Source organism: Pristis pectinata, chromosome 7, assembly GCF_009764475.1.
Source record: "Pristis pectinata isolate sPriPec2 chromosome 7, sPriPec2.1.pri, whole genome shotgun sequence".
In the NCBI taxonomy this organism is placed as follows: Eukaryota; Metazoa; Chordata; class Chondrichthyes; order Rhinopristiformes; family Pristidae; genus Pristis; species Pristis pectinata.
Genome location: NC_067411.1, coordinates 39,094,126 through 39,118,105, shown reverse-complemented (window position 1 = coordinate 39,118,105; position 23,980 = coordinate 39,094,126). Strand labels below are relative to the sequence as shown.

Sequence of the window (23,980 nt, the reverse complement as noted above, 5' to 3'; positions counted from 1 at the left end):
ATCTGCAGGGATTAAAGAGAATCCTTTTGGAAACTCTTGTGAACGATACCAGTACTAAAAAAAACCAGAATGCATGTTACTTTCATTTCCTTTGAGCACTGCTATTATTGGTTATAAAAATAAAGGAGACGGGACGTTTGTTATTTGACTGAGTCAGTCAGTCAAGTAACAGAGTCAGTTGATTCTATAATTGATGACTAAAATCAGTAATGGCTGAGATGGGTGTCCTATCATGCAGGTGATTGGAGGACAGACATTGTGTGACCTTGTCTCCATGAATGTCCGCTGTTAGAAGCGGCTATCTCAGGGTTGATGACTTTGATCTGTGCAAAGTGGGGATGCACACAGTGGAAATTTATCATTGCAGGAAGAATCAATGCAGTTTTACTTGTGGGCTTGTGCAAAATGTTCAGGGAAACAGTGCTATTCCAAGGCAGTGGCAGTATATTATCTTAAAGAAGAAGAACAGGATATAATCACCAACAATATGAGTTGTTGAAGTTTATGGAAGAAATGACAATAATATTGACTTCCAGATAAGACAGTGGCAGGACTGAATACAGCACTTCCTATATCCAACAAAGAGAAAAGAGATTGCACCCCAGAAAGTAACGTCTAAGGCACAGACACATATGGCCATCATATCAGGAGAGGTTGAACAAACTTGGATTGTTTTCTTTAGAGCGGCGGAGGCTGATAGAAGTATATAAAATTATGAAAGGACATAGATGGGGTAGATAGTCAGAGTGGAAATGTCAAACACAGTTCTCCCACAGTCCAGATGGAGGGTCACAACTCGAAAAGTCGACTGTCCATTTGCTTCCATAGATGCTGCCTGGCCCGCTGAATTCCTCCAGCATCTTGTGTGTTGGTTCAGTGCTCCAGACTGAGACATGAACACACACTTGACCAGAGGGAAAGGAAAATTTGAGAGGTGCTAAGCCACAGTTAGCACTAAAGCACAAAGATATTTTCATATTAAGCACTCCCCCATTGTGCCAAAATTGAACACAAAGGTAGAATAAACGAGTGTTTGCCCTTGGGCTATTTAAATGAACAGTGTTTTCACATGGTTACTTATGTGTTCCCAAAAGGGTAACCTTTCACTTTACACTGGTTGCAGATGGAAGATCCAATTCAGCTGAAGGAGAGTGGCAATGAATTCTTTCAGAACAAAGACTATGACAAAGCTATTGACTGCTACACCAAAGCTATTCAGCTGACCAAAGAGAAGAAGGTTCTGGCTACACTTTACAGAAACCGAGCGGCATGCTACTTGAAAAAGGTAAGCACTGACTCCAAATGATTGCAACTGTAATCGACAAATTCGCCTTCATTCTGTAGCAGGAGTTCCCCATGTACAAATAACCAAAGTGACAGCAACAAACAATCAGCTGGAGGAACTCAGCAGGTCAAGCAGCATCTGTGGGAGGAAAGAAATTGTTGACGTTCCAGGCCAAAACCCTGCATCAGGACTGGGAGACCCCACTTAGAAAATACATAATCAGAAGCACAGTGAGGCATTAAAATAGGAATGTTCAAAAGGCATTTAGATAAATATTTGAAAAGAAATTTTTGCTGGGCTGTGGGATAGAATGTTGGAGTCACTGAATACATTTAAGATGGAGGTAAATACATTTCTAGACACAAAAAGCATCAAGGAATACGGAAAGAGAGCAGGAATATGATTGGGCTAGAGGATCTACCACATCTTTAATGAATGTAGAACAGGCTTGAGAGGCGAAATGGCCTACCCCTGCTTTTTTCTGTGTTTTTATGAAAGCACTTCCAGAGTCAACATTGACAAGATTAGGCCGAATGGCTTCCTTCTGTGTTTATGATTCTGTAATTCACCATAAACTCCATGATTATGACTTCCATTGCAATACATATATATCTATGATATATCACATGTGCGGGAAATACTTTTATATGCAGCGAATCCTTGGGGTTTATAATGCTTTGCCTAATAGTTTCGTGGAAACAGATTGATTGTAGCTGTTCAAAAGGCCAGTATTTGAAGGAGAGAAATGCAGAGACAGGGGGTAAAATGGGGGTATGAGGATAACTGGATTGCTCTTTGAACAAGCTGGTCTGTTACAATTAGGCTTAGGGCTCTGCTTTCTAGATTCTGGAACTGTTTTTGCCTAAAATTTCTCATGTTGATGATCAAATTGATGAATCAAATGGGACATTATTGAAAGCAAATTAATTCTAAGGGGAAATTAATGGAAATCCATTATCCACTGTGCATTAAAAATAAAGATTCCTGATAACAAACTGCAGGTTATTGTCTGATAAGCTTTTCTTATGAGAGCATTACCATGCATCAAGGGCTAAGATGAAAGACATTCGGAAATGAGCAGCACAATGCTACCCAAAGAGCTGAATGAAGACATTTGGATAAATCTAATTTATGTTGATCTCAATGAGTCTGAGGACATGATATTTAATCTACCTCACACATATTACAGGCCAGATCTTGGTGAAATTAAAACCCAGACTACAAGTGTCTACTGTTATTAATGTAGAAATTATCAACACTGGAGAGGTGCATCAAAGAATTACCGATCTCCTGAACTTGCTGGTTGACTTGCACTGCTCCATCAATAGCTTCATTTAAGTGGCCTCTCAACCTTATCCTCCCTGTTATAATTCACAAGTTTCTAGAGTTGCTTGTTAATTGCTCATTCAACTCAGTGTAGAAATGATTCTGGGGATTAAATGATGTTGTAAATATTAATGCATCTTGCTGGCTGAGAAAAGAAACCATGGTAATTGTTCACAAGAAAGACTGCAGATGCTGGAAATCTGGAGCAACCCACAAAAAAAATATTGGAGGAACTCAGCGGGTCAGGCAGCATCTATGGAGGGAAATGGACAGTCGATGTTTCGGGCCGAGACCCTTCATCAGGACTGGGAAGGAAGGGGACAGAAGCCAGAATAAAAGAATAAAAGGGTGGGAGGAGTGGGAGGAGCAAGAGCTGGCGGGTAATAGGTGAATCCTGGTGAGAGGGGGAAGATAGGTGGGTGGGTGGGGTGTTGGAATGATATAAGAAGCTGGGAGGTGATAGGTGGAAGAGGCAAAGGGCTGAAGGAGATGGAATCTGATAGGAGAGGACAGTAGACCATGGAATGAAGGAGGTGAGGAACCAGAGGGAGGTGGGTGTGGGTAATGGGCAGGTCGCAAGGGCAGGGCAGGGATGAAGGGTAAATAGAAGGGGTAATGGGGCCAGAGCGATAAGGGAAAACAAGGGGGGGGAGCGACAGAGGGGAGGGGTTACTGGAAGTTAGAGAAATCAATGTTGACATCAAAATCAATGTTGATGTTGATCCAATTTTCTTCTCTGCTTCTTTGTATCCTTCTCAATCTATAAACTCATGTAAGGATTGGGAATGTTTGTCTTATCATTTACTGAGGTCCCAGATGCCTTTTTGTCTTTGCTGTGGCATTATCATTTCCATGTACAGAAGGTTACAGGGGCAGAGGGTTTAAGCTGACTAACTAACAGTTACATCCCTGGAAGATTTTGTCCAATTTTCACAAATTGTGGTTATTTATGGGGAGAGTTTGTTTGAGTACCAGTGATCGTTTGAGCTGCAACAACTGGCCATTAACCTAATGTTGGCGAGACCGCACTTGGAGAACGTGTACAGTTTTGTTCACCCTATTATAGGAAAGACATCATTAAACTTGAAAGAGTGCAGAGTAGATTTACAAGTATGCTGACAGGACTCGAGAGCCTGAGTTATAGGGAGAGTTTGGGCAGGCTTGGACTTCATTCCTTGGAACGTTGGAGATTGAGCAGTAACCTTGTAGAAGCACACAATCTTTTTCCCATGGAACGGGAACTAAAAACTAGAGGGTATAGGTTTAAGGTGGGAGTGAAAGATTTAAAAGGGACCTGAGGGGCAACTTTTTCATGCAGAGGATGGTGAGTATATGGAATGAGCTGCCAAAGGAAATGGTTGAGGCAGGTACACTAACAACACTTAAAAGACCTTTCGATAAATACATGGATAGGAGGCGTTCAGAGGGATATGGGCCAAATGTGGGGAAATGGGACTAGCTTGGTGGGCACCATGGTCAGCATGGACGAGTTGGGCCGAAGGGCCTGTTTCCATGTTGTATTACACTATGACTCCAGCAAATCATCCCAAGATAAGGTTGAGGGAACAGCCAATGGATACCTCAAAAAGGAAAGGTTAAGAGGGAGAGGACAATGGCTTAGAATTAACGTGCAGCAAGTTAGGTTTGAAGGCAGTGAAATTAAAGGCAAAACCAATGGCCTTAATCAAACACTGAGCCATAGAGAGGTTAAAAATATCATGCAGTTTTGAAGTGCCATCTACAAACTTTGATTGACCCAATGTTACAGGTGCTGGAAAGCTAAAATAAGAACAGAAATTGCTCAGCAGGTCAGGTAGCATCTGTGGATAGAGAATTACTCTTAGCATTTTGGGTTAATGTGTTCCAATGAAGTGCCATTCGTCAACCTGAAATGTTAACTCTTTCTGTCCCCACTGATGCTACCTGAATTGCCAAGTATCTCTAGCAAGTTCTGTCTTCTGTTTCCAAGCCTTTAAAGCACCTGAAGCACCTTTGAAGTTTAGGTACAGTTGTGATGTAGGAAACCTGGCAGCTAATAATTTGCAAAGAAAGGTCCCACATCAACCTGATTGAAATAAAAAACAATTACCCTCATTCGAGTGAAGACAGGAGATCATCTTTTAAATTAATTCCTAGGATGTGGGCATCTGGCAGGTCCTCCATCTCATGCCCATCCATTAAGGTGGTGGTGGTGAGCTGCCTCCTTGCTTCGCTTCAGTTGGCATGGTAAAGAATTGGGTAAAGAATTCCACTGAATTAATCTAGTGACTGTTTAGATTCTACACTGTGTAGGCATAGTGTGCAGGTGATGGAGGGAGGAGGAGATGGAATTTGATAGGAAAGTAATGTGGAGCAGAGAACCAAATAAGGGAGGTGGAATGGGCAGACGGGAGCAGTAGGGGGAAGGGACCATCTGTAGACCTTTGCTGCTTCCACCTATCACCTCCCAGCCTCTGTCGCTATTTCCACTCTTCCCTTTTCCGTCTGCCAATCACCCCTCCTCACCTGGATCCATTCACTTGCCAGCTCTTGCTCCACCCCTTCTCCTCACCTCTTTATACAGGCTATCTCCCATCTCTCTTTCAGTCCAGACGAAAGGTCTCAATCGGAAACATCGACTGTCCATTTCCCTCCACAGATGCTGCCTGACTCGCTGAGTTGCTCCAGCAGTTTGTTTCTTTTTTTGCTCCAGATTCCAGCATCTGCATTCTCTTGTATCTCCATTTGTGATTTAGTGTTTGCTGCATGTTTCACTTTTTGCATTGGGATCGTGAATGGAATTGGCATGTTTTTCACAAAATATGTTATTTATTTGGGTCACGTTACTCCTGTAATAGAATGAAATGCATTGCAATTCATGTTACACTCTTAAAAGAATCTGCTCATAACCTCACATTTTTTCTCTCTTTCAAGGAAAATTATGTGCCTGCTGCATCAGATGCTTCCAAAGGTAAAGTCTTGTGATCCCCAATCAATTGGTAAATTGGTTTATTATTGTCACATGTACTGAGGTACAGTGAAAAACTTGTCTTGCATACCATCCCTACAGATCAATTCGTTACAACAGTGCATTTAGGCAGTACAAAGTAAAACAATAACAGAGTGCAAAATAAAGTGTTACAGTTACAGAGAAAGTGCAGTGCAGGTAGACAGTGAGGTGCAAGGTCACAACGAGGTAGATCGTGAGGGCAAAAGTTCATCTTATCGTATCAGGGAATCATTCAATAGTCTTGTAACAGCAGGATAGAATCTGTCCTTGAGCCTGGTGGTATGTGCTTTCAGGCTTTTGTATCTTCTGCCTGATGGGAGGGGGGAGAAGAGAGAACGCCTGGGGTGGGAGATGTCTTTGATTATTCTGGCTGCTTTACCAAGGCAGCCAGAAGTATGTCCATGGAGGAGAGGTTGGTTTCCGTGATGTGCTGAGCTATGTCCACAACTCTCTGCAGTTTCTTGCGGTCATGGGCAGAGCAGTTACCATACCAAGCTGTGATGCATCCAGATAGGATGCTTTCTATGGTGCATCCGTAAAAATTGGTGAGGGTGAAAGGGGACATGCCAAATTTCTTTAGCCTCCTGAGGAAGTAGAGGCACTGGTGAGCTTTCTTGGCCATGGCGTCAATGTGGTTGGACCAGGACAGGTTATTGGTGATGTTCACTCCTAGGAACTTGAAACTCTCAAACCTCTCGACCTCAGTACCGTTAATGTAAACAGGAGCATGTGCACCGGCCCCCTTCCTGAAGTCAATAACCAGCTCTATTGTTTTGCTGACATTGAGGGAAAGGTTGTTGTCTTAAAACTTTCAGCCTAATTCTCAAATCCTGCTGTGCCCTCACCTACATTGATCTCTGCAATTTTTCAATTCTGGCCTCTTGCACACTTTCAAATATACTTAATCTGTCATTGGCAGCCATGCCTTCTGCTGGCAAGGCCCTAAACTCTGGAATGCCCTCTTTAAATCTCCCTGCCTCTCTGTCCTCATTTAAAATACTCCCTAAAACATTGCTCTTTGCCAAGCCTTTGGTCATCTTTGCTCATCTCCCCTTTTGGCTGACCATCAAATTTTAATTGTTTAATACTCTAATGAGCACTTTGGGCCACTTAGCTTTCTGTATTATAAATGGGTTGTTGTTTCAGTGCCATGACAAGTAATAAACTGAGGTATTTACCTGAATAAGCAATAATTTCCTCCTTCTGGCAGCTATTGATGTGGACGCATCAGACATCAAAGCTCTCTTCAGGCGTAGTCAAGCACTGGAGAAGCTGGGGAAACTGGATCAAGCTTTTAAAGATGCCCAGAGATGTGCGACGATGGAACCAAAGAACAAAATGTTTCAGGAAACTTTGCAGCGCCTGAATCATGATATTCAAGAGAAGGTGAGAGTTAGTGGAGTGTTAATTGTGCTCATCTTCAGCCAGCTGTTTCATAGAGAATCATCAGCTGGCTACAGTGCATGGGTCAGCTCATTCCTGACATCCCTGCCTGCAAATTGCAAGGCGGATGTAAGGAACAAACTGAAGATCAGATGCCGTTGCATCTGGTCTCCAACTCTGCTGTTGGACTTCCCACTTCACATTCTGTCTCCTTAGCTTTATGGCAGGGCTGATTGGCAGTTGTATTGCAACCCATTCACTTGCACAGGGTTGTCAACCTTGATTGAAAAGGTATGATTAATGTTTCTAAATTATCTTTACCACATAATTGAATTTTTCAGCAAATGTACTACACATTTTTAAAGATTTATTTTTTATAACTTAATCCTTCTGAACTGTTTTTAAACATTTCTGATCATTTAAAAGCAGTTGAAGGCCTTTGATGGCAGCAAGCCAATAGGGTGATCTGTGGCCACCATCTGAGGCCTAGTTGGCCTTGTGAGATGGCAAGAGATGGCCCTCAATAACTCAGACCCAAAGAACTGCATAAAATAAACAGCACAGGAAGCAAGCATGGGTGATGGGCCAAATCAAACACAATCTAACTCATCATTGAATAGTTTTGAAGATGTCCATCAAAAATGTGCTCACCGATAATTCAGTGACAATAATCTGTGATATTGGACTAGGACACATCCAAGTCCACTGGAAAACCTGTTACTTTATGTAACTTGGGCCATTCATAATCCTAATCTTACCTCAGCAATGGAACACAACAGACCACCTCTTGCACTACCATGCACTTGCCTCTGATTGTGTTTTTTGCACTAATGTCTTCTTTGGCATGGTCTTTTTATCTCTTCACTGTCTTGTATAATTTATGTATAATTTATATTCTGTGTATTGTCTGTACCTATGTGCCTGTGATGCTGCTGTAAGAAAGTTTTTCATTGTACCTGTACCTCACCGTACTTGTGCACATGACAATAAACTTGATTTGACCTCAGACCGAAATGGATTCTGCTTTTCAAAGTAAATTGAAAACCAGTGAGTTAACATAATAGTGAAGATTTCAAATATTCTTCAAAATTATGTTATAATGTGTTGCTTACAGTGTGATTGACTGCCACATTTCCTACATTATGACTGTGACTACATTTCAAAAATACTTAATTGGTTGTAAACTGCTTTGCGTTTGAAAGAAACTACAAGTTTACTACAAGTGCAAGTTTATTGTACTAAATATTTTGCAGCATCACAGTAGGTGGAACATTGCCCTCAGTTTGTTGTATGTTCGACAACCATCAGTTAATTTGCACAGAAAAAAAAGCATAGAATTAGCCCTAATTGGCTTATGGCCAAAGTAAGCATTTCAACATTGTTGCAGCCATTTAAGTTTTTCCATGCTGACAGAGCACCAACCATGGGGTTCATTTCTGGAGAGAGAATTCAAGAGCAGGGATGCTGTGAAGTTATGCATCAAATATTGGCTATGCCACATATGGAGCACTGTGCACCAGCTTGGTCTCTATATTTGATTTCGAACCACTGGACTGGGAAATAATTAGACCAGAACTGAGAAGTTATAACCATCAAAAAAGATTGACAAGGCTGGGACTGTTTTTTCCAGAAAAGAGAAAATTGAGATGACCTGAGAGATGTCTTTAACATTATGAAAGAGTTCTTTGGGCAGACATGGATGAGACAATTCGCCTTGAGATATAGACAAAAAGTGGGACCATAAATATAAATACACTCACTAACAAATCCAATAGGAAATTCAGGAGAAATTTCCTTATCCAGGAAAATGTGAATAACGTGAGTGACTGAGGCTAATAACACAGATGTGTTTCAGAGAAGGATAGATAAATAGAGAAGAAGGGACTGGTAATGGGGTGGGATGAAGAAATGTTAGAAGGAGCTTGTATGGGGTGTAAATACCAGCACAGAGCTGTCGGGACTTTTTTTCACAGTAAGTTTGATATAACTTCATCTTGTATTTCTCAGCAGTCTCAAACCCTAAGGCAGTCTACTGAATGTGTGGGAGTGAGCCTGATGTATACAACAATGATCCAATCTGGAAATTATGAACTCCTGCTATGCCTCATTCCCACTCTGGGAGAACCTACATCAAAATGGTTCCTTGTCCCTGTTTTCAGATCGTGGGGGAATTTTCATTCTCATAGGGAGAGTGCAAAAAAGTCTGACTAAGTCATTAAATTAAATGTTTGATTCACTCTCTTTCAAGTGATAATGATATACTGTTCCATTTCAACAGCTAAAAATTCAGTTCTCTACAGACTCGAGAGTGGAACGGATGTTTGAGGTTTTACTGGATGAGAATGTTGGTAAAGAAAGGAAGGAAAAGGTTTGTCCAAATTTCAGACTGATTTTCTTTGCTTGAAGATGGGATACTGGGGGAGAAATTTGTCTTTGTTTGGTAGTGTTGAATCGCTATCAATTATAACCATCTCTTTACGTCGACTTCCAATAAAGTCAGAGTTATTATCCTGTGGCTCATTTGGTTACATATTCCCCACTTAATGAGAAGGTTGTTAGTTCAAGGCCCACTGCAGATGCTATGTAAATGCTGCTCTGCTGGAGATGGAGGAGATATTAAACCAGTTCCCTCTCAGGTGGACATAGAAGTGCAGGGGTGTTCTGCCCAGAGTCAAGGCCAATTCTGTTCCCTTGGCTGATCTTACTAGATTATTTGGTCACTCTCACATTGCTGTCCAGTGGGAGCTTGCTGTGTGTAAATTGGCTGCCATGTTCCCACACTTCAGAAATACTTCACGGCCTATAAAGCACTTCGTGAGTTCCTCAGGTCATGAGATGAACTATAAAAATGCTAATGTTTCATTTTAGCTCTATGAAGATATTGGCATTCATAACTACCTCTTCCCACTGTCTAGCAATGTAGGCAACACAGTGAGATGTGCTGTCTTTCAGAAGAGATGTTAAACTTCTCTTTCTGCACATTGTGCCTGACCTGTTGAGTGTTTCCAGCATTTATTGTATTTATTTGTGAATTCCATCATCTGCAGTTTTTTTGATTTTTTATTAGTTGGGTTATTAAGAGGCTTCTTAATAACCTAAATAATGAAAATCAAAAAAATCTATCATTCACGGGTAAAATAAATTGATAAATTGGTTTATTATTTCTGCATGTACCGAGGTACAGTGAAAAACATTGTTTTGCATGCCATCCACACGGATCATTTCATTACATCGGTACCTTGAGGTAGTACAAAGGAAAAGCAACAACAGAATGCAGAATATAGTGTTACAGTTACAGAGAAAGTGCAGTGCAGGTAGGCTATAAGGTGCAAGGGCCATGATGAGGTAGACAGTTTATGATACCCTTTGTATGCTTGATGAATCATTTACTTTGCATAACTGCGAAAAATGTATATTCCTATAAATGTGATTTCTTCTACCAGGCTGCAAATAACTTGATTGTACTCGCGAGGGAAGATGCAGGAGCTGAGAGGATCTTCAGAAACAATGGCCTTAATCTGTTGCTCCAGCTTATTGAAACCAAGAAGCCCGAAATGATGCTCGCTGCAATCAGAACACTTTCAGGCATGTGCAGTCGCCACAAGTCAAGAGTGAGTATTAACTCATGTAGAACTGGATAGAATTACGGATGGCTTGGGTTTTTCATTTTTTAAACATAGAACAGTACAGCACAGGAACATGCTCTTTGGCCCATGATGTTGTGCTGAACTAATTAAAGTAGTAATTAAACACCTAACTAAACTAATCCCTTGTGCCTACACAATGTCCATATCCCTCCATTCTCTGTACATTAATATGCCTATCTAAGAGCCTCTTAAATGCTTCTATCATATTTACCTTCACTACTGCCTCTGGTGGAGCATTCCAGGCACCCACCACTTTCTGTGTAAAACAAAACAACTCACCCTGCACATCTCCTTTGAACTTAACCCCTCTCACCATAAATGCATGCCCTCTAGTGTTATACATTTCGACACTGGAGAAAAGATACCAGCTGTCTACCCTATCTATGCCTCTCATAAACTTATAACCTTCTATCAGGTCTGCCCTCAGCCTCCGTTGGTCCAGAGAAAACAACCCAAGTTTGTCCAACTTCTACTTATAGCACATGTCCTCTAATCCATCTGGATAAACCTCTTCTGCACCCTCTCCAAAGCCTCCACATCCTTCCTATAACATTCATTACAGGGGAGTCTCTTTTTGGTTATTATATTTAAGAGGGATTTAGACAGACACTTAAATAGGCAAGGCATAGAAGGATACGGTCCTAATACAAGAAAATGGGATTCGTGTAGATGGGCAAAAAGGTCAGCATGGATATGGTGGGCCGAAGGGTCTATTTCTGTGCTGTACAACTCTATGACTCTGTGACTTATCATTGTTTAGCAAAATGCCTATCACAAAAAAACTTCAGGCAAAATGAACCAACTTTCAGTTTCCATAATAAATTGGCAATGATAATAACAAATACCTGCATGTTCATTGCTACCCATTGCTGCCTGTATTTTTACTATTCTGGGCCAGTGCCACCCTTCAAATTATACAGTAACACCATTGTCCAGCAAGTTCTATCACACATCCATCATCAAATGTGATTGGTCAGTGGTCTATGCACAAATCCTACATCGTGGTAAACAACATTCTTAAAGCAAGATGCATAGTTGATATTCAGATGTGTTACCGACACAGTTTTATTAGCCTAATACATCCCAAACTTTTTAAAAAGGGCTTCTTGGGGTAATTTTTGGGTTATTATAATAAAAAAAAACAAAAAGGTAAGCCCTAATTTTTCAGCATAGCAGTACGCTGGTGCTAATGTTTCACACAAACCTCCCATTCGACTTCATTTCATAAAATTACAATCAAGAAGACTTCAGGGTTGTGGTTTTTATAACTAAAGGGCGAGAACATAATAAAGTGGAAATCTTGCTAGAACTACACAAAGCATGGTTAACTCTCACCTGGAGAACTGTGCATTCTTCTGAACATCACACCTTTGGAAAGATGAATAGGCCTTGAACATAGTGCAGCATAGTTTCCCCCAGTGTCACCCATCTACTGAGGGCTGGTTGACAGAGAAAAATTACAGGAATTAGACTTGTCTCTGGAATATGATAGATTAAGTGATGGTTTGACTGAGGCTTTGAAAGGAATTGGTGGACCACTTAGAGGGAAAATTGTCTTAGAACTATGTAGAACAAATGCAGGCAAGCCATTCAGTAGAGAATTCAACTATTCCTGTAAAATCTAGGTGTGGAACTTTCTCTCTATAATGCAGTAGATTCCAACTCAATAATTTTAAATTGTTTCCAGCAGCTTTTTGATTTTTGAAATCTGTCAGCAGATCAGGCAACATCTACGGATAAAGGAACAGAGTTAACATTTCAGGTTGAGGACTGTTTATTGGGAAAGAGAGAAAATATTGGCTTTAAGTCACAGAGAGGGAGGCAAAGAGGTAAATAAGGTGAAGGAATTATTTTTCAAAGGGTGAGGTCAAGGTTGCCAGGGTGATACACTGTTAATGAAACTATCTAGTTGATCTATTAATGAGGGCAGTTAGAAAGAGAGAAAACTAAAAAAGGGACTTGTAAAAATTGCAAAATGCAGGCCAGAGCATTGCTGTGACCTGAAACCAAATATAAAATGCAGGAAATGCTCAGCGGATCAGGCAGTCTGTGGAGAGAGCGAAACTACCTTCATTGTTACAGGTGGGTAACCTTAGTGCAGAACTGGCCAATTCTGATACAAATAGAGAAAGTAACTTACCTTATTTTTGTTTTTTTTTTGCTAACCAAGGTATTAAGAACACAGAGTCAAGGTAAGTGAATTAAAATCAGCAAGGATCACGTTGAATGGCAGAAGATTGAGGAGATGAATTGCCTCCTCCTATTTCATGTTTGCTCAATGTCTATGTGCCTTCTTTATTAGGAGGGTTGTATACTAATCTGATGACAATTTTATGTTTGTAGGCATTGGCTGTGATGCATTTTGTGGAACTGGATAAGATTTGCAGTCTCATGGCCTTGGACAATGAAGAGATTGCTTTGGCAACATCTAGCCTCTTCCAGACCATTCTGGATAACTTTGAAGGCAAAGATAGTAAGGAACATCATGGGAAAGATGAAGCGCTGGTGCTTGGTATGTATCTGGGTCTCAGGATTATACTGAAAATAATGCTAACAGAGGTGTTGATCTACTTATAGAGTCATAGAATCATAGAGTCATACAGCAAGGAAACAGGCCCTTCAGCCCAACTTGTCCATACCAACCAAGGTGCTCATCTAAGCTAGTCCCATTTGCCCGGGATTGATCCATATCCCGCTAAATCCTACCTATCCATGTACCTGTCCAAATATATCTTAAATGCTGTTATTGTACCTGCCTCAACCATTCCTTCTGGCACCTTGTTCCATATACTTACAGCCCTCTGGGTTGAAAAGTTGCCCCTCAGGTTCCTATTAGATCTTTCCCCTCTCACCTTAAACCTATGCCCTCTAGTTCTTGATTCCCCAACCCTGGGAAAAAGACCGTTCATTCACTCTCTCTATGCCCCTCATGATTTTATACACCTCTATAAGCTCACCCCTCTGTCTCCGACGGTCCAGGGAATAAAGTCCTAGTCTGCCCAACCTCTGCCTATAATCCAGTCCCTCAAGTCTAAGCAGCATCCTCAAGAATCTTTTCGGCACTCTTCCCAGCTTAATGACACCTTTCCTATAGCAGGGTGACCAAAACTGAACACAATATTCCAAATGCTGCCCCATCAACATCTTGTACAACTGTGACCTAACATCCCAACTTCTTTACTCATTGCCCTGACTGATGAAGGCCAGCGTGCCATCTTCACCACCCTGTCTACCTGTGACGCCACTTTCGGGGAACTATTATAGATCCAACTAAAGGAGAATACTCATTTTAAAACATATTAGGCAATGATTTTAGAGGTGATAATGACAATCAGATAATGATTTAGTTGTTACTTGCATAACACTGCTACATGGCAAAAGATTACTTATTATTTGGTTACATTTGTAGTGCCCCAAGCCATTTGTCTTAATGGTTTCTGATCCCATTTGGTGACAATGGGAGCACTGATTGTCACCATCCCCTCCACCACAAGCTTCGCTGATAAGCCTTGGCAATTTCTCCTTTGCCAGTTTGTTGTTCTTTCTAAAGATCCTACAGCCTGGAATGTTGAGGGCCTAACCATGGCTACAAACATAAAATACAGCACATGCTGCAAATCTGAAATTAAGAACAGAGAATGCCGAAATACTCAGCAGGTCAGGCAGTGACCTTGGGAAGAGAAACAAAGTTAACGTTTCAGGTCATTGACCTTTCATCATTTGTTCTGAGGAAAGGTCATTTAGCCAAAACAATAATTCTGTTTCTCTTTGTACTGTTGCAGCCTAACCTGCTGAGTAGTGTCTTTTCACTACCTCAGAAATGACTTATAGCTTCTGCGCTGAATATGTGCTTCTAACCTTTGGTGGGTGCGTGGAACGCACAACCTGCAGAGGTTGTGGGGGCAGATACATTAGGGACATTTGAGAGACTCTTAGATAGACACATGAATGATAGAGAAATGGGGAACTATGTGGGAGCGAAGGGTTAGACAGATCTTAGAGCAGGATAAAATGTCAGCACAACATTATGGGCCAAAGGGCCTGTACTGTGCTGTAATGTTCTATGTTGACTTTCTATGACACTCTTATCTGGGTAATTCTCCCCACCAGATCCATATTCCCTGATAGTGTACTTGTATGTTTTTTAACCTTTCTTGCTATTGTTTGTCCTGTAATTGGTAATCAGTTTATTATAGTCACGTACAGTGAAAAACTTTGTTTTGCATGCTGTCCAGAAAGATCATTTCAAAGCATAAGTATATCAAGGTAGTACAAGGGAAAAGCAATAATGGGATGCAGAATATAGTGTTATAGTTATAGAGAAAGTGCAGTACAGCTAGACAATAAGGTGCAAGGGCCATGACGAGGTAGACTGTGAAGTCAAGAGTTCATCTTTATCGTACAAAAGGTCCATTCGATAGTCTTATAACAGCTATTTTTCCACAGAAGATACCATTTATAAAATGTTTTCTTCATACTTGTTTGTGTTTTACTGTAACTTTTTCGAACCTGTATCTTTGTTACACCTCTCCCCTCTAAACAGTTTCTCTCCACATCACACTCCTCTTCCTATAATCTGTATTGCTCTGTTTGTTTTGCTGAATTTGTCTACTTAATAAAAAAATCAGTTTTTGTTTGTTTAAATTTTTTTTGCTGAATCAATATGTGAAACAGCTAGTATCTGATAAAATCATCAGGCACCAAAGGAAATCATTTGGCCCATTATATATTTAGAGGTCTTTGAATGACCTCTAATTAATCACTCTTCTCTCTCTTTCACCAAAACCCTGCCAATTGTTCCCATTCCATTATTTATCCAATTCCCTTCTGAAAGTTGTTCACTGTTATTAATTTATGGGATGTGAACACTGCTGGCAAGGCCAGTATTTACTGTCCATCCATAATTGCCCTTGAGAAAGTGGCTGTGAGGCAATTCAATTCTGACAGAGGAGTCTAGATTTGGAGCTGGCATGGGATTTGAACTGACAACCTTTGGGCCCGATGTGTTACACAAGGTCCATAATTGATAATCCCAGCCTCTTCTGTTATTTCATTCAACTGAAGTCCCTTTTGTCTCGTTCTGTTCTAATAAATCACCACATTGTCTTCATAAAATATTTGAGTTTTTGACTGTACAGGTGACCTGGCAAGTTTGTTTTTATGGCATCCAGAAGAATAATTTTGCCTTTGGCCACGAATGTTAAACATGCATGAGAATTGGCCCTTGGTTTTACTCTATACAATTAGCTGACTTCGCCTCAGTGGATCACTACTGGCTTATATCTTTGTACAGGTTTGTCATGACTGAGAAAAGACGAATTCTTCCTCCTTGTGGATCTAAATCTGTTTTATTTTCTGCAGATACATCAAAGGATGTGAAGATGGTAATCACGCGTCTCCTCGAAATGTTGGTTCACCCTAGTGTCTCAGGACATGGGCGGGATCAGGCTCTCAACCTACTGATTAGAAATGTACCTCGAAAGGACCTGGCCATTAAAGATAACACCAAAAGTTTGGAGACTATTGATTTAGGTTAGTAAACTCTTCATCATTTGTCTCCAAAGTTAAGATAAGATAAGATATCTTTATTAGTCACATGTACATTGAAACACACAGTGAAGTGCACCTTTTGTGTAGAGTGTTCTGGAGGTAGCCCACAAGTATTGCCACGCTTCCGGCGCCAACATAGCATGCCCACAACTTCCTAACCTGTACGTCTTTGGAATGTGGGAGGAAACCGGAGCACCTGGAGGAAACCCATGCAGACACAGGGAGAACATACAAGCTCCTTACAGACAGCAGCCGGAATTGAACCTGGGTCGCTGGCACTGTAATAGCATTATGCCAACTGCTACACTACCGTGCCACTATACTACATTATGAAGTAATGTTGCCCAGTGTGTGGGGACAGAAGCTTCAGGGTCACTGGAGCATTGTTGGAGTAAATTCCTCTCCTTGTGTCCATACTGAGATTGGTACCTGAGCTCTCCAGAGGAGCTGTGAAGGTCCAAATAAGGATATTTTTTCGAGACACAAGAGACTGCAGATGCTGGAATCTGGAGCAAAAAAACGAACTGCTGGAGGAACTCAGTGGGTTGAGCAGCATCTGTGCAGGAAAAAGACAGTTGACGTTTTGGGTTGTGGTCCTTCATCTGGACTGGTCTGCCCCAGTCCAGATGAAGGGTCTCGACCTGAAACATTTACTGTCTATTTCCCTCGACAGGACACTGCCTGACATGCTAAGTTCCTCCAGCAGCTCATCTTTGCTATTATTTTTATTAATGAGATAGGGATGTTACTGGTTGAGCCAACACTTGTTGTACATCTCAACTTGCCCATGAAACAAATGACCTGCTGGGCCATTTAAGAGGACAATTAAAAGTCAACAACTATGACAGCAACTTATATTTACATAGCTTTTCTAAAGTAGTCAATAGGACAGATTATCAAAGAAAAAGTGCCTCTGACCCACATATTACGGTAGATGTCCTAAAGCCTACTCATATAGCCAGGTTTCAAGGAGCATTTGAATAGAGGAGAGAGATATTGGGAGGGAATTCCAGAGTTTAGGAGCCTGGCAGCTGAAGACACACACAAAATGCTGGAGGAACTCAGCAGGTCAGGCAGCGTCTATGGAGGGAAATAAACAGTTGACGTTTCAGCTGAGACCCTTCATCAGGACTCTTCATGAAGACACAGCTGTCAACGGTGGAGCAATTGGGGAAACCCATAAGATTGGAAATGGAGGACCAACACATTCCAAAATACTAAAAGAACTGCAAAACACTTTAATTTCAGTTACCATAGTTATGTGGTTTTAGCAGTACTCTCTATAGAAGAAACCCCTGAGGAACCCATAAGCCAATCAATTTCTCTCTGTATCCATTTCAAGAATAATATTTCATCTTCAGGTTTGAAGAAGATCTTGAAAGTAGGAGGGCAATTCCCCGAAATGCCAAACTGCTTGCCCCTGACTGAGAACACCTGCCTTACTGCCTCCATCTTACTCAACAAACTTTACTGTGATCTTCGAGACGATCAGGAAAGAGCAAATTTCCGAAAAATCTGTGAGGGATATGTAACGTAAGTGGCATATCGGGGTGGAAGCTACTCTTGTTTGTCAGTGGATCAGCCCTCTGTTACCTAATGTTTAATTCTATTATCTGTGGCAGAGATACGCTAATGTGTTATTACTCATTCTGCTTATACTGAACCCTTGGTTTTAAGACTGAAGCGTGGTTCCTGTCATGGTCAGAGAAACAAAGGACTGCAGATGCTGGAATCTAGATGAAAAACAAGATGATGCTGGAGGAGCAAGGGTCCTGACAAAAACGTTGACCGCCTGCTTTTCTCCACGGATGCTGCCTGGTCTGCTGTGTTCTTCCAGCATCATCATGTTTTTCATCCTGTCATGGTCAGACCAGTTGGTTATATATCTAAGTAACCAAGTGGACATCAGCATGCCAATTGACTGGGGAAGACCTTGCACTATCCTATTCTCAGCATTAAGCATAAGCAGTCTGATAAATGTCCCTTCTGTAGTCTGGGAGAATTGAGAGCGGTTACATTATTCCAAGCAACATATTGGGTGAACTATTAATCCCATAATCTAAGAAAATCAACCATGAAGCTTGCTGATCTTTATGCTTTCATTCCATACATGGTGGTAGCATGGCTTGTCTTCAAGTCCAAATGTTATGGGTTCAAGTTCCAATGCGGAGAGCTGAGTGTAATAGTCTAGTTTGGCTATCCAGTGTTTTACTAAGGAAGGTGTCTTCTCTTGAGTTAACTTTCAGTGGATTAAAAACACTCTAAGGGAATGTTGTGAAGAAAATCGAAGGGATTTCTCCCTGGCGTTCTGGCCAATACTTATCATTTGATTAACATCACTAAAGCAGATAGTCTGCTCATTATCACGTTACCATTTGTGGGAAGCTACTGTGTGCAAGGCTTCCTACATTGCAATAGTGACTATACCTCATGAGTACTTCATTGCCTGTAAAAACCTTTGAGATGTGCAAACATGATGCAAATGCAAGCTGTTATTCAAGTACATCATGAGGATTGTCATTGGTGGGGATTTAGAGTCATGGAGTCATACAGCACAGAAACAGGCTCTTCAACTCACCATGCCCATACTGACTATCTAGTCTATTCCCATTTACCAGCACTCAGTCTGTAGCCTTCAATGCCTTGGTGATTCAAGTGCTCATCAAGATACTACTTAAATGTTGGGAGTAGCTTCCTACACGACCTAAACAGGCAGCTACTCCCAACATTTAAGAAGTATCTTGATGAACACTTGAATTCCAACCACCATTTGGGTGAAAATGTTCTTCTGCATATCCCCTCTAAACCTTTTATCCCTTACTTAATCTGTGTCAGAATAAACGATTGTCCATTTAAAATGGAGATGGGGAGGAATTTCTTTACTTGAGGGTTGTGAATCTTTGGAATTCTCTACCCTAGGGATCTGTGGAGGTGGAGTCATTGAATATATTCAAGGTGAAGAATGACTGACATTGGGCTTCAGTGATGTCAAGGGGTATGGGGACTGAAGAGGAAAATGCCCTTGAGGCCAAGATTGGATCAGCCATAAGGGAAGAAACAAATTAGTTTTAAGTTACAGAGTGAGTGGGAGAGGGATGGTTCGGACAAAGGGAATATGTCTGATAGAGTGAGGTCTGGATTGCTGAGGGGATAAATCATTAATGAAGTAATCTGTTTGATAGGTTAATGAGGGTAATTAGAGAAAGTAACCCAAACAAAAAAAAGCAGACAAAAGCTGTGAGATGGGGTTGTAAAACAAAAACACAAAGGTAAAAATTATAGTATGCAGAGTTATAGTGAATGCTAAACAGATCAGGCTATGCAAATGAAGAGAGAAAAATGAGTCAATATTGCAGACTGATATACATAGAACTGGCCAGTTCTAGCACAGACACAGAAAGCAAGTTCTGTGGTCGCTTGTACAGTTAAAACAAGATACAACGTAAGCTTGAGGAAACAGCACCTCATCTTCTGTCTGGTCATGTTGCAGCCTTCCTGACTCAATATTGAATTCAACAGCTTCAGGTGAGTTGCTTTCTCCTTTGTATCAGAACAGCCAATTCTGCCATAGGCCATTCATTTGTAATGTTGGCTCAGCTTCTCCTTCTCCATTAATAAGGCCTGACCTGCTTGGTGTTCCTTACAACTCTGCATTTTGCAGCTTTTACATTCCTTCTTGCTCTAATTGCCTCATCCCACAGCTTTTAAATTTCTTTGTTCATGTTATTCCTCTTCAACTGCCTTCATTAACCCATGAACCTGACTATTTCATCAACCCTGGCCTCGCTCTATCAGAGACATTCTCTTTTTCCTATCCATCCCTCCCTCACCCTCTCAGCAAACTTAAAAATTAACTTAGAATTTAGAACAGTCCAGTACAGGAACAAGCCCTTTGGCTCTCAATGGTGTGCTGAACTAATTAAGCCAATGACACCTAATCCCTTCTGCCTGCACATGGCCCATATCCCTCCATTCTCTGCATATTCATGTGCCTATCTGGGAGCCACTTAAATGCTTCTAACGGATCTGCCTCCACCACCAGCCCTGGCAGGATATTCCAGGCACCCACCACTCTCTGTGCAAAACAAACCTGCCCCGCACATCACCTTTGAACTTTCCCCCTTCACCTTAAATGCATGCCTTCTAGTATTAGACATTTCAACCCTGGGAATAAGATACCGGCTGCTAGTTTGTCTATGCTTCTCATAATTTTATAAACTTCTATCAGGTCTGAAGTGCTTTACAGCCAACAAAGTACTTTTGAACTATAACTAGTAATGTAATTTAAGCAATATAACACTTGTACACAGCACAGTCCCATGAACACCAATTGTCAGATAAACTAATTTTGTGTTATTGACTGAGGGGGCTGGGATACAAAGGAGGACTCCCCTGATTTACTTAAAAACAATGCCAAGGGACTTCTCAGGCTCAGACAGGCAGACTTGAATTTAAAGTGTCATACAAAAGGCGGCACTGCTGACAGTGCAGCACTCTCTCCGTATCATGCTAACCTGGATTTTGTGCTTGAGATACCAGTGTGGGTTGTGGATGTGCACCTGCAAACTTGTGATCTGGAGACAAGCTTGCTACCCACTGAGCTACATTTGAAAACTTTGTCTGAAAATCAATTATTAACGACAAAGTTAAATTTTAGCCTGCATCTCTGATGATTTTACATTATGCTAGAGAATGTGAAAAGCAAAATGTTATTAAAAATTTATGACGTTCTGGTTTGAAGTTGTTCAGATTGATACGATTTGTGAAATACAAGTGGAGCTAATCAATTTGTACCAAACCTCAAGTGATGGAACATTTAAAGGGAAGGAAAGCGTGGCTTGCCTGGAAACTGAATTTAAATGGCCTTTTAACTTCTCCTCATTCATTTTATGTCATAAACTAGAAAAATTGAAAGAGCTGCATTAAACGTCACTAAATAACAATAATTTGCATTAAGAACTCTTTTAATATATTAAAATATCTCAAAAATATATATTGCAGGAGCGAATATCAAACAAAATTTGGCACTAAGCTGACCATGAGACTGTCCAAAGGTTTAAAGGTGTCTTGTAAAGGAGGAAAGAGAGGCTTTGAGAGGGAATTGAAGAGTCCATCAAAAGTAGAGTTAATGAAACTGGAATTGGGTATGAGACTTGTCAGAGCACAAAGTTCTTGAACAGGAGGGAGTTGTCAAATTGGGAGCCTATTGGGCAGCCCAGTGGTGCACTGAGTAGAGCCACTGCCTCACAATTCAAGTGACCAGGGTTCAATACTAACCTCCAGTACTGTCTGTGTAGAGTTTACGTGTTCTCCCTGTGATCTTGTGGGTTTCCTCTGGGTGCTCAGGGACCCTCCAACATTCTGAAGACATGTAGATTGGTAGATCAATTGGCTGGTGTAAGATTGCTGCTCGTGTGTAGATTAATGCTAAAATCTAGGGGGGAGGGGGCTTGATGAGAAGGTGGGAATAATAAAATGGGATCAGTTTAGGATTAGTGTAAATAAGCACTTGATGGTCAGTATTGACTTGATGGTCTGAAGGGCCCGTTTCCATGCTGTATGACTGTATAACTCCAAAAGTAATCACCTGCTGGTCTGATGAATGAATGGTGATTGGTGGAGATTCGAACGTGAGCAGCAGCATTTTGGATGAGCTTGAGTTTACAGAGGGCGAGGGCTGGGCAGTAACAAGGAGGAAAAGAATGCTAATGTTTTTTATAAATCTTCATCATCATGCTGCAGGAGCAAGTTTGATCCTAAGAACATGGACAAGAACCTGCACGCAATCCAATGTGTGTCTGCACTCCTTCAGGGACCCTTTGATGTTGGTAACAGCATTCTGGCTTTGCAAGGGGTGATGGAGATGATGGTTGCACTGTGTGGTTCCGACAGAGAGATTGACCAAATGGTGGCATTGGAGGCCATCATCCATGCAGCTAGCAAAGCCAGTAGAGCAGGTTTCATCATCACCAATGGAATCACCTTACTGAAGGACATGTATAAGAAGTCAACCAATGAGAAGATCAAGATCAGAGCCTTGGTGGTGAGTTCTATTCAAGTGTTTTTGCTAACTATATAGCAGTTGGATAAATTGATAAATTGGTTTATTACTGTCACATGTACTGAGGTTCAGTGAAAAACTTTGTTTGGCATGCCATCCATATAGATCATTTCATTGCAATAGTGCATTGAGGTAGTACAAGGGAAAACAATAACAATGCAGAATAAAGTGTTACTTTACAGTGTTATAGGATAAAACTTCCATTTGGTCTAGTTAATTTGAAGATAGCCTAAATGATAACAGAAATGATAGGATTATAACCTGGATTATATCCGATTCATGCAGTACCATGCAATAGTTTTGAAGTTTGTGCTAAAATTCAACCCAGTTCACTAAACCACTTATAGAACCCAATCCATTTAATCAGTTTCTGCTTATTGCACTTGGATACAAGACTTTGAGGAGGTTGTTGGTATGTTTGAGTACAAGGGCACTAATAAGTATGTTTTAAAAGCCATTGATTATATTTATATTATGAGCTACTGAGATATGATTTCCTTAGCAAATGGTTCCATATGTACTTTGAATAATTTAAAATTTGGTTATTCACAGAGTGATCCATCGTTAAAAATGCTACTTTTCTTGTGGTAACCTCATTTTCATGCTCACTTTTCAAGTTGCACCAATTCCCCTCCTAAGAATATTAATGAATATTATCTAATGGAGTTTCCTTTTATAAATGACACCTTTCCCAACATAGGCAGAGTTTTGGGCCTATATTACTGACTGGGCAAAATCTCTACTCCAGTTTTGTTTTGTGTCGAGAAATGATTTTGTATTCAGTTTATTTTGACTGGGTGAAAGTCAAACTTTGTTATAACATCGCCTTATTGCACAGAGCCTTAAATCTAAAGAAATTGTTTTCAAGGCATTATCAGCAAAATTTCAGCAAAATTGGAATAAATAATTAAAATCTTCCTAAAGAGATGGTTTTTAAGTTTTTCTTTAAAAGAGGAAAGAGGGATGGAGAAACAGAGAGGTTCAGGGAGGAAATCCCAGAGTTTAGGTATGGCTGCCAGTGGCGGAGGGATTTTGAAGATTATTGCCAAAATATTCCCTCCATTGCCAATGGATTAAATAGAATAATATTCATGTGAAACACTGGCTCTTAAAGTGAAAAATGAGATGGCTATTTTTTTCTTCTTGAGCCCGAAGGGATAGGCCAAACTAATGTTCTTTTACAATGTCATCAACCCAGACACAAAAAAAGATGTGCATGGCAAGTTAATCATGACATTTACATTCTGTTTAGCTCTTCTAGTAATAAGATGCAAGATCATTGAAAAGGCATACAAAAGGCACAAAACTGCAATTGTAATGGCACTTTGAATGACTTTTGATGTTCAGCCTTCTAACTTCTGCCAATCTCATCATTCTTTCCAAATTATTTTTGGCTGTCTGGACAACAAATATACCATTTAAAGTGCTCCTGTGTTTCACTAAGCTCATTTCATAAATGCATAGAACTTAGGGTTAAGAAATGGTCTGTAGAAGTAAAATAAAGCTGCAGATACTGGAAATCTTCCACCGCTCCAGTCTCTGCATTTGCATTTTCCTCCAGTTCCAACAAGGTTCCATCATCAGACACATCTTCCCCTCCCCACTCCTTTTAGCCTATCAAAGGAACTGTTCCCGTTAAGGCTCCCTGGTCCACTCTTCTGAACTTGCCAACCATCAACATTCTCATGACACTTGTCAATGTAGCTGCAGGTGACGCCACATCTTTATTTTCACCTTTT

At 40.8% G+C, this 23,980-nt stretch overlaps 1 protein-coding gene across 3 annotated transcripts in view; it reads left to right on the top strand.

Annotated features, from left to right (window-relative positions):
* Positions 1–209: 209 nt before the first annotated feature.
* The window catches only part of unc45b (unc-45 myosin chaperone B), a 47,370-nt gene continuing 23,599 nt past the window's right edge, over positions 210–23,980 (top strand). For 2 of the 3 annotated variants that reach the window (XM_052019914.1, XM_052019913.1), the window contains exons 1-10: positions 210–222; positions 1,131–1,285; positions 5,525–5,561; positions 6,811–6,986; positions 9,262–9,351; positions 10,427–10,594; positions 12,974–13,142; positions 15,992–16,162; positions 17,542–17,713; positions 21,923–22,223. In XM_052019914.1, coding sequence (XP_051875874.1) covers positions 210–222; positions 1,131–1,285; positions 5,525–5,561; positions 6,811–6,986; positions 9,262–9,351; positions 10,427–10,594; positions 12,974–13,142; positions 15,992–16,162; positions 17,542–17,713; positions 21,923–22,223 — 1,452 coding nt within the window. Of the gene's footprint in view, positions 223–1,114; positions 1,286–5,524; positions 5,562–6,810; positions 6,987–9,261; positions 9,352–10,426; positions 10,595–12,973; positions 13,143–15,991; positions 16,163–17,541; positions 17,714–21,922; positions 22,224–23,980 lie in introns of those variants that run through there. The other variant, XM_052019915.1, reaches the window with a different exon arrangement.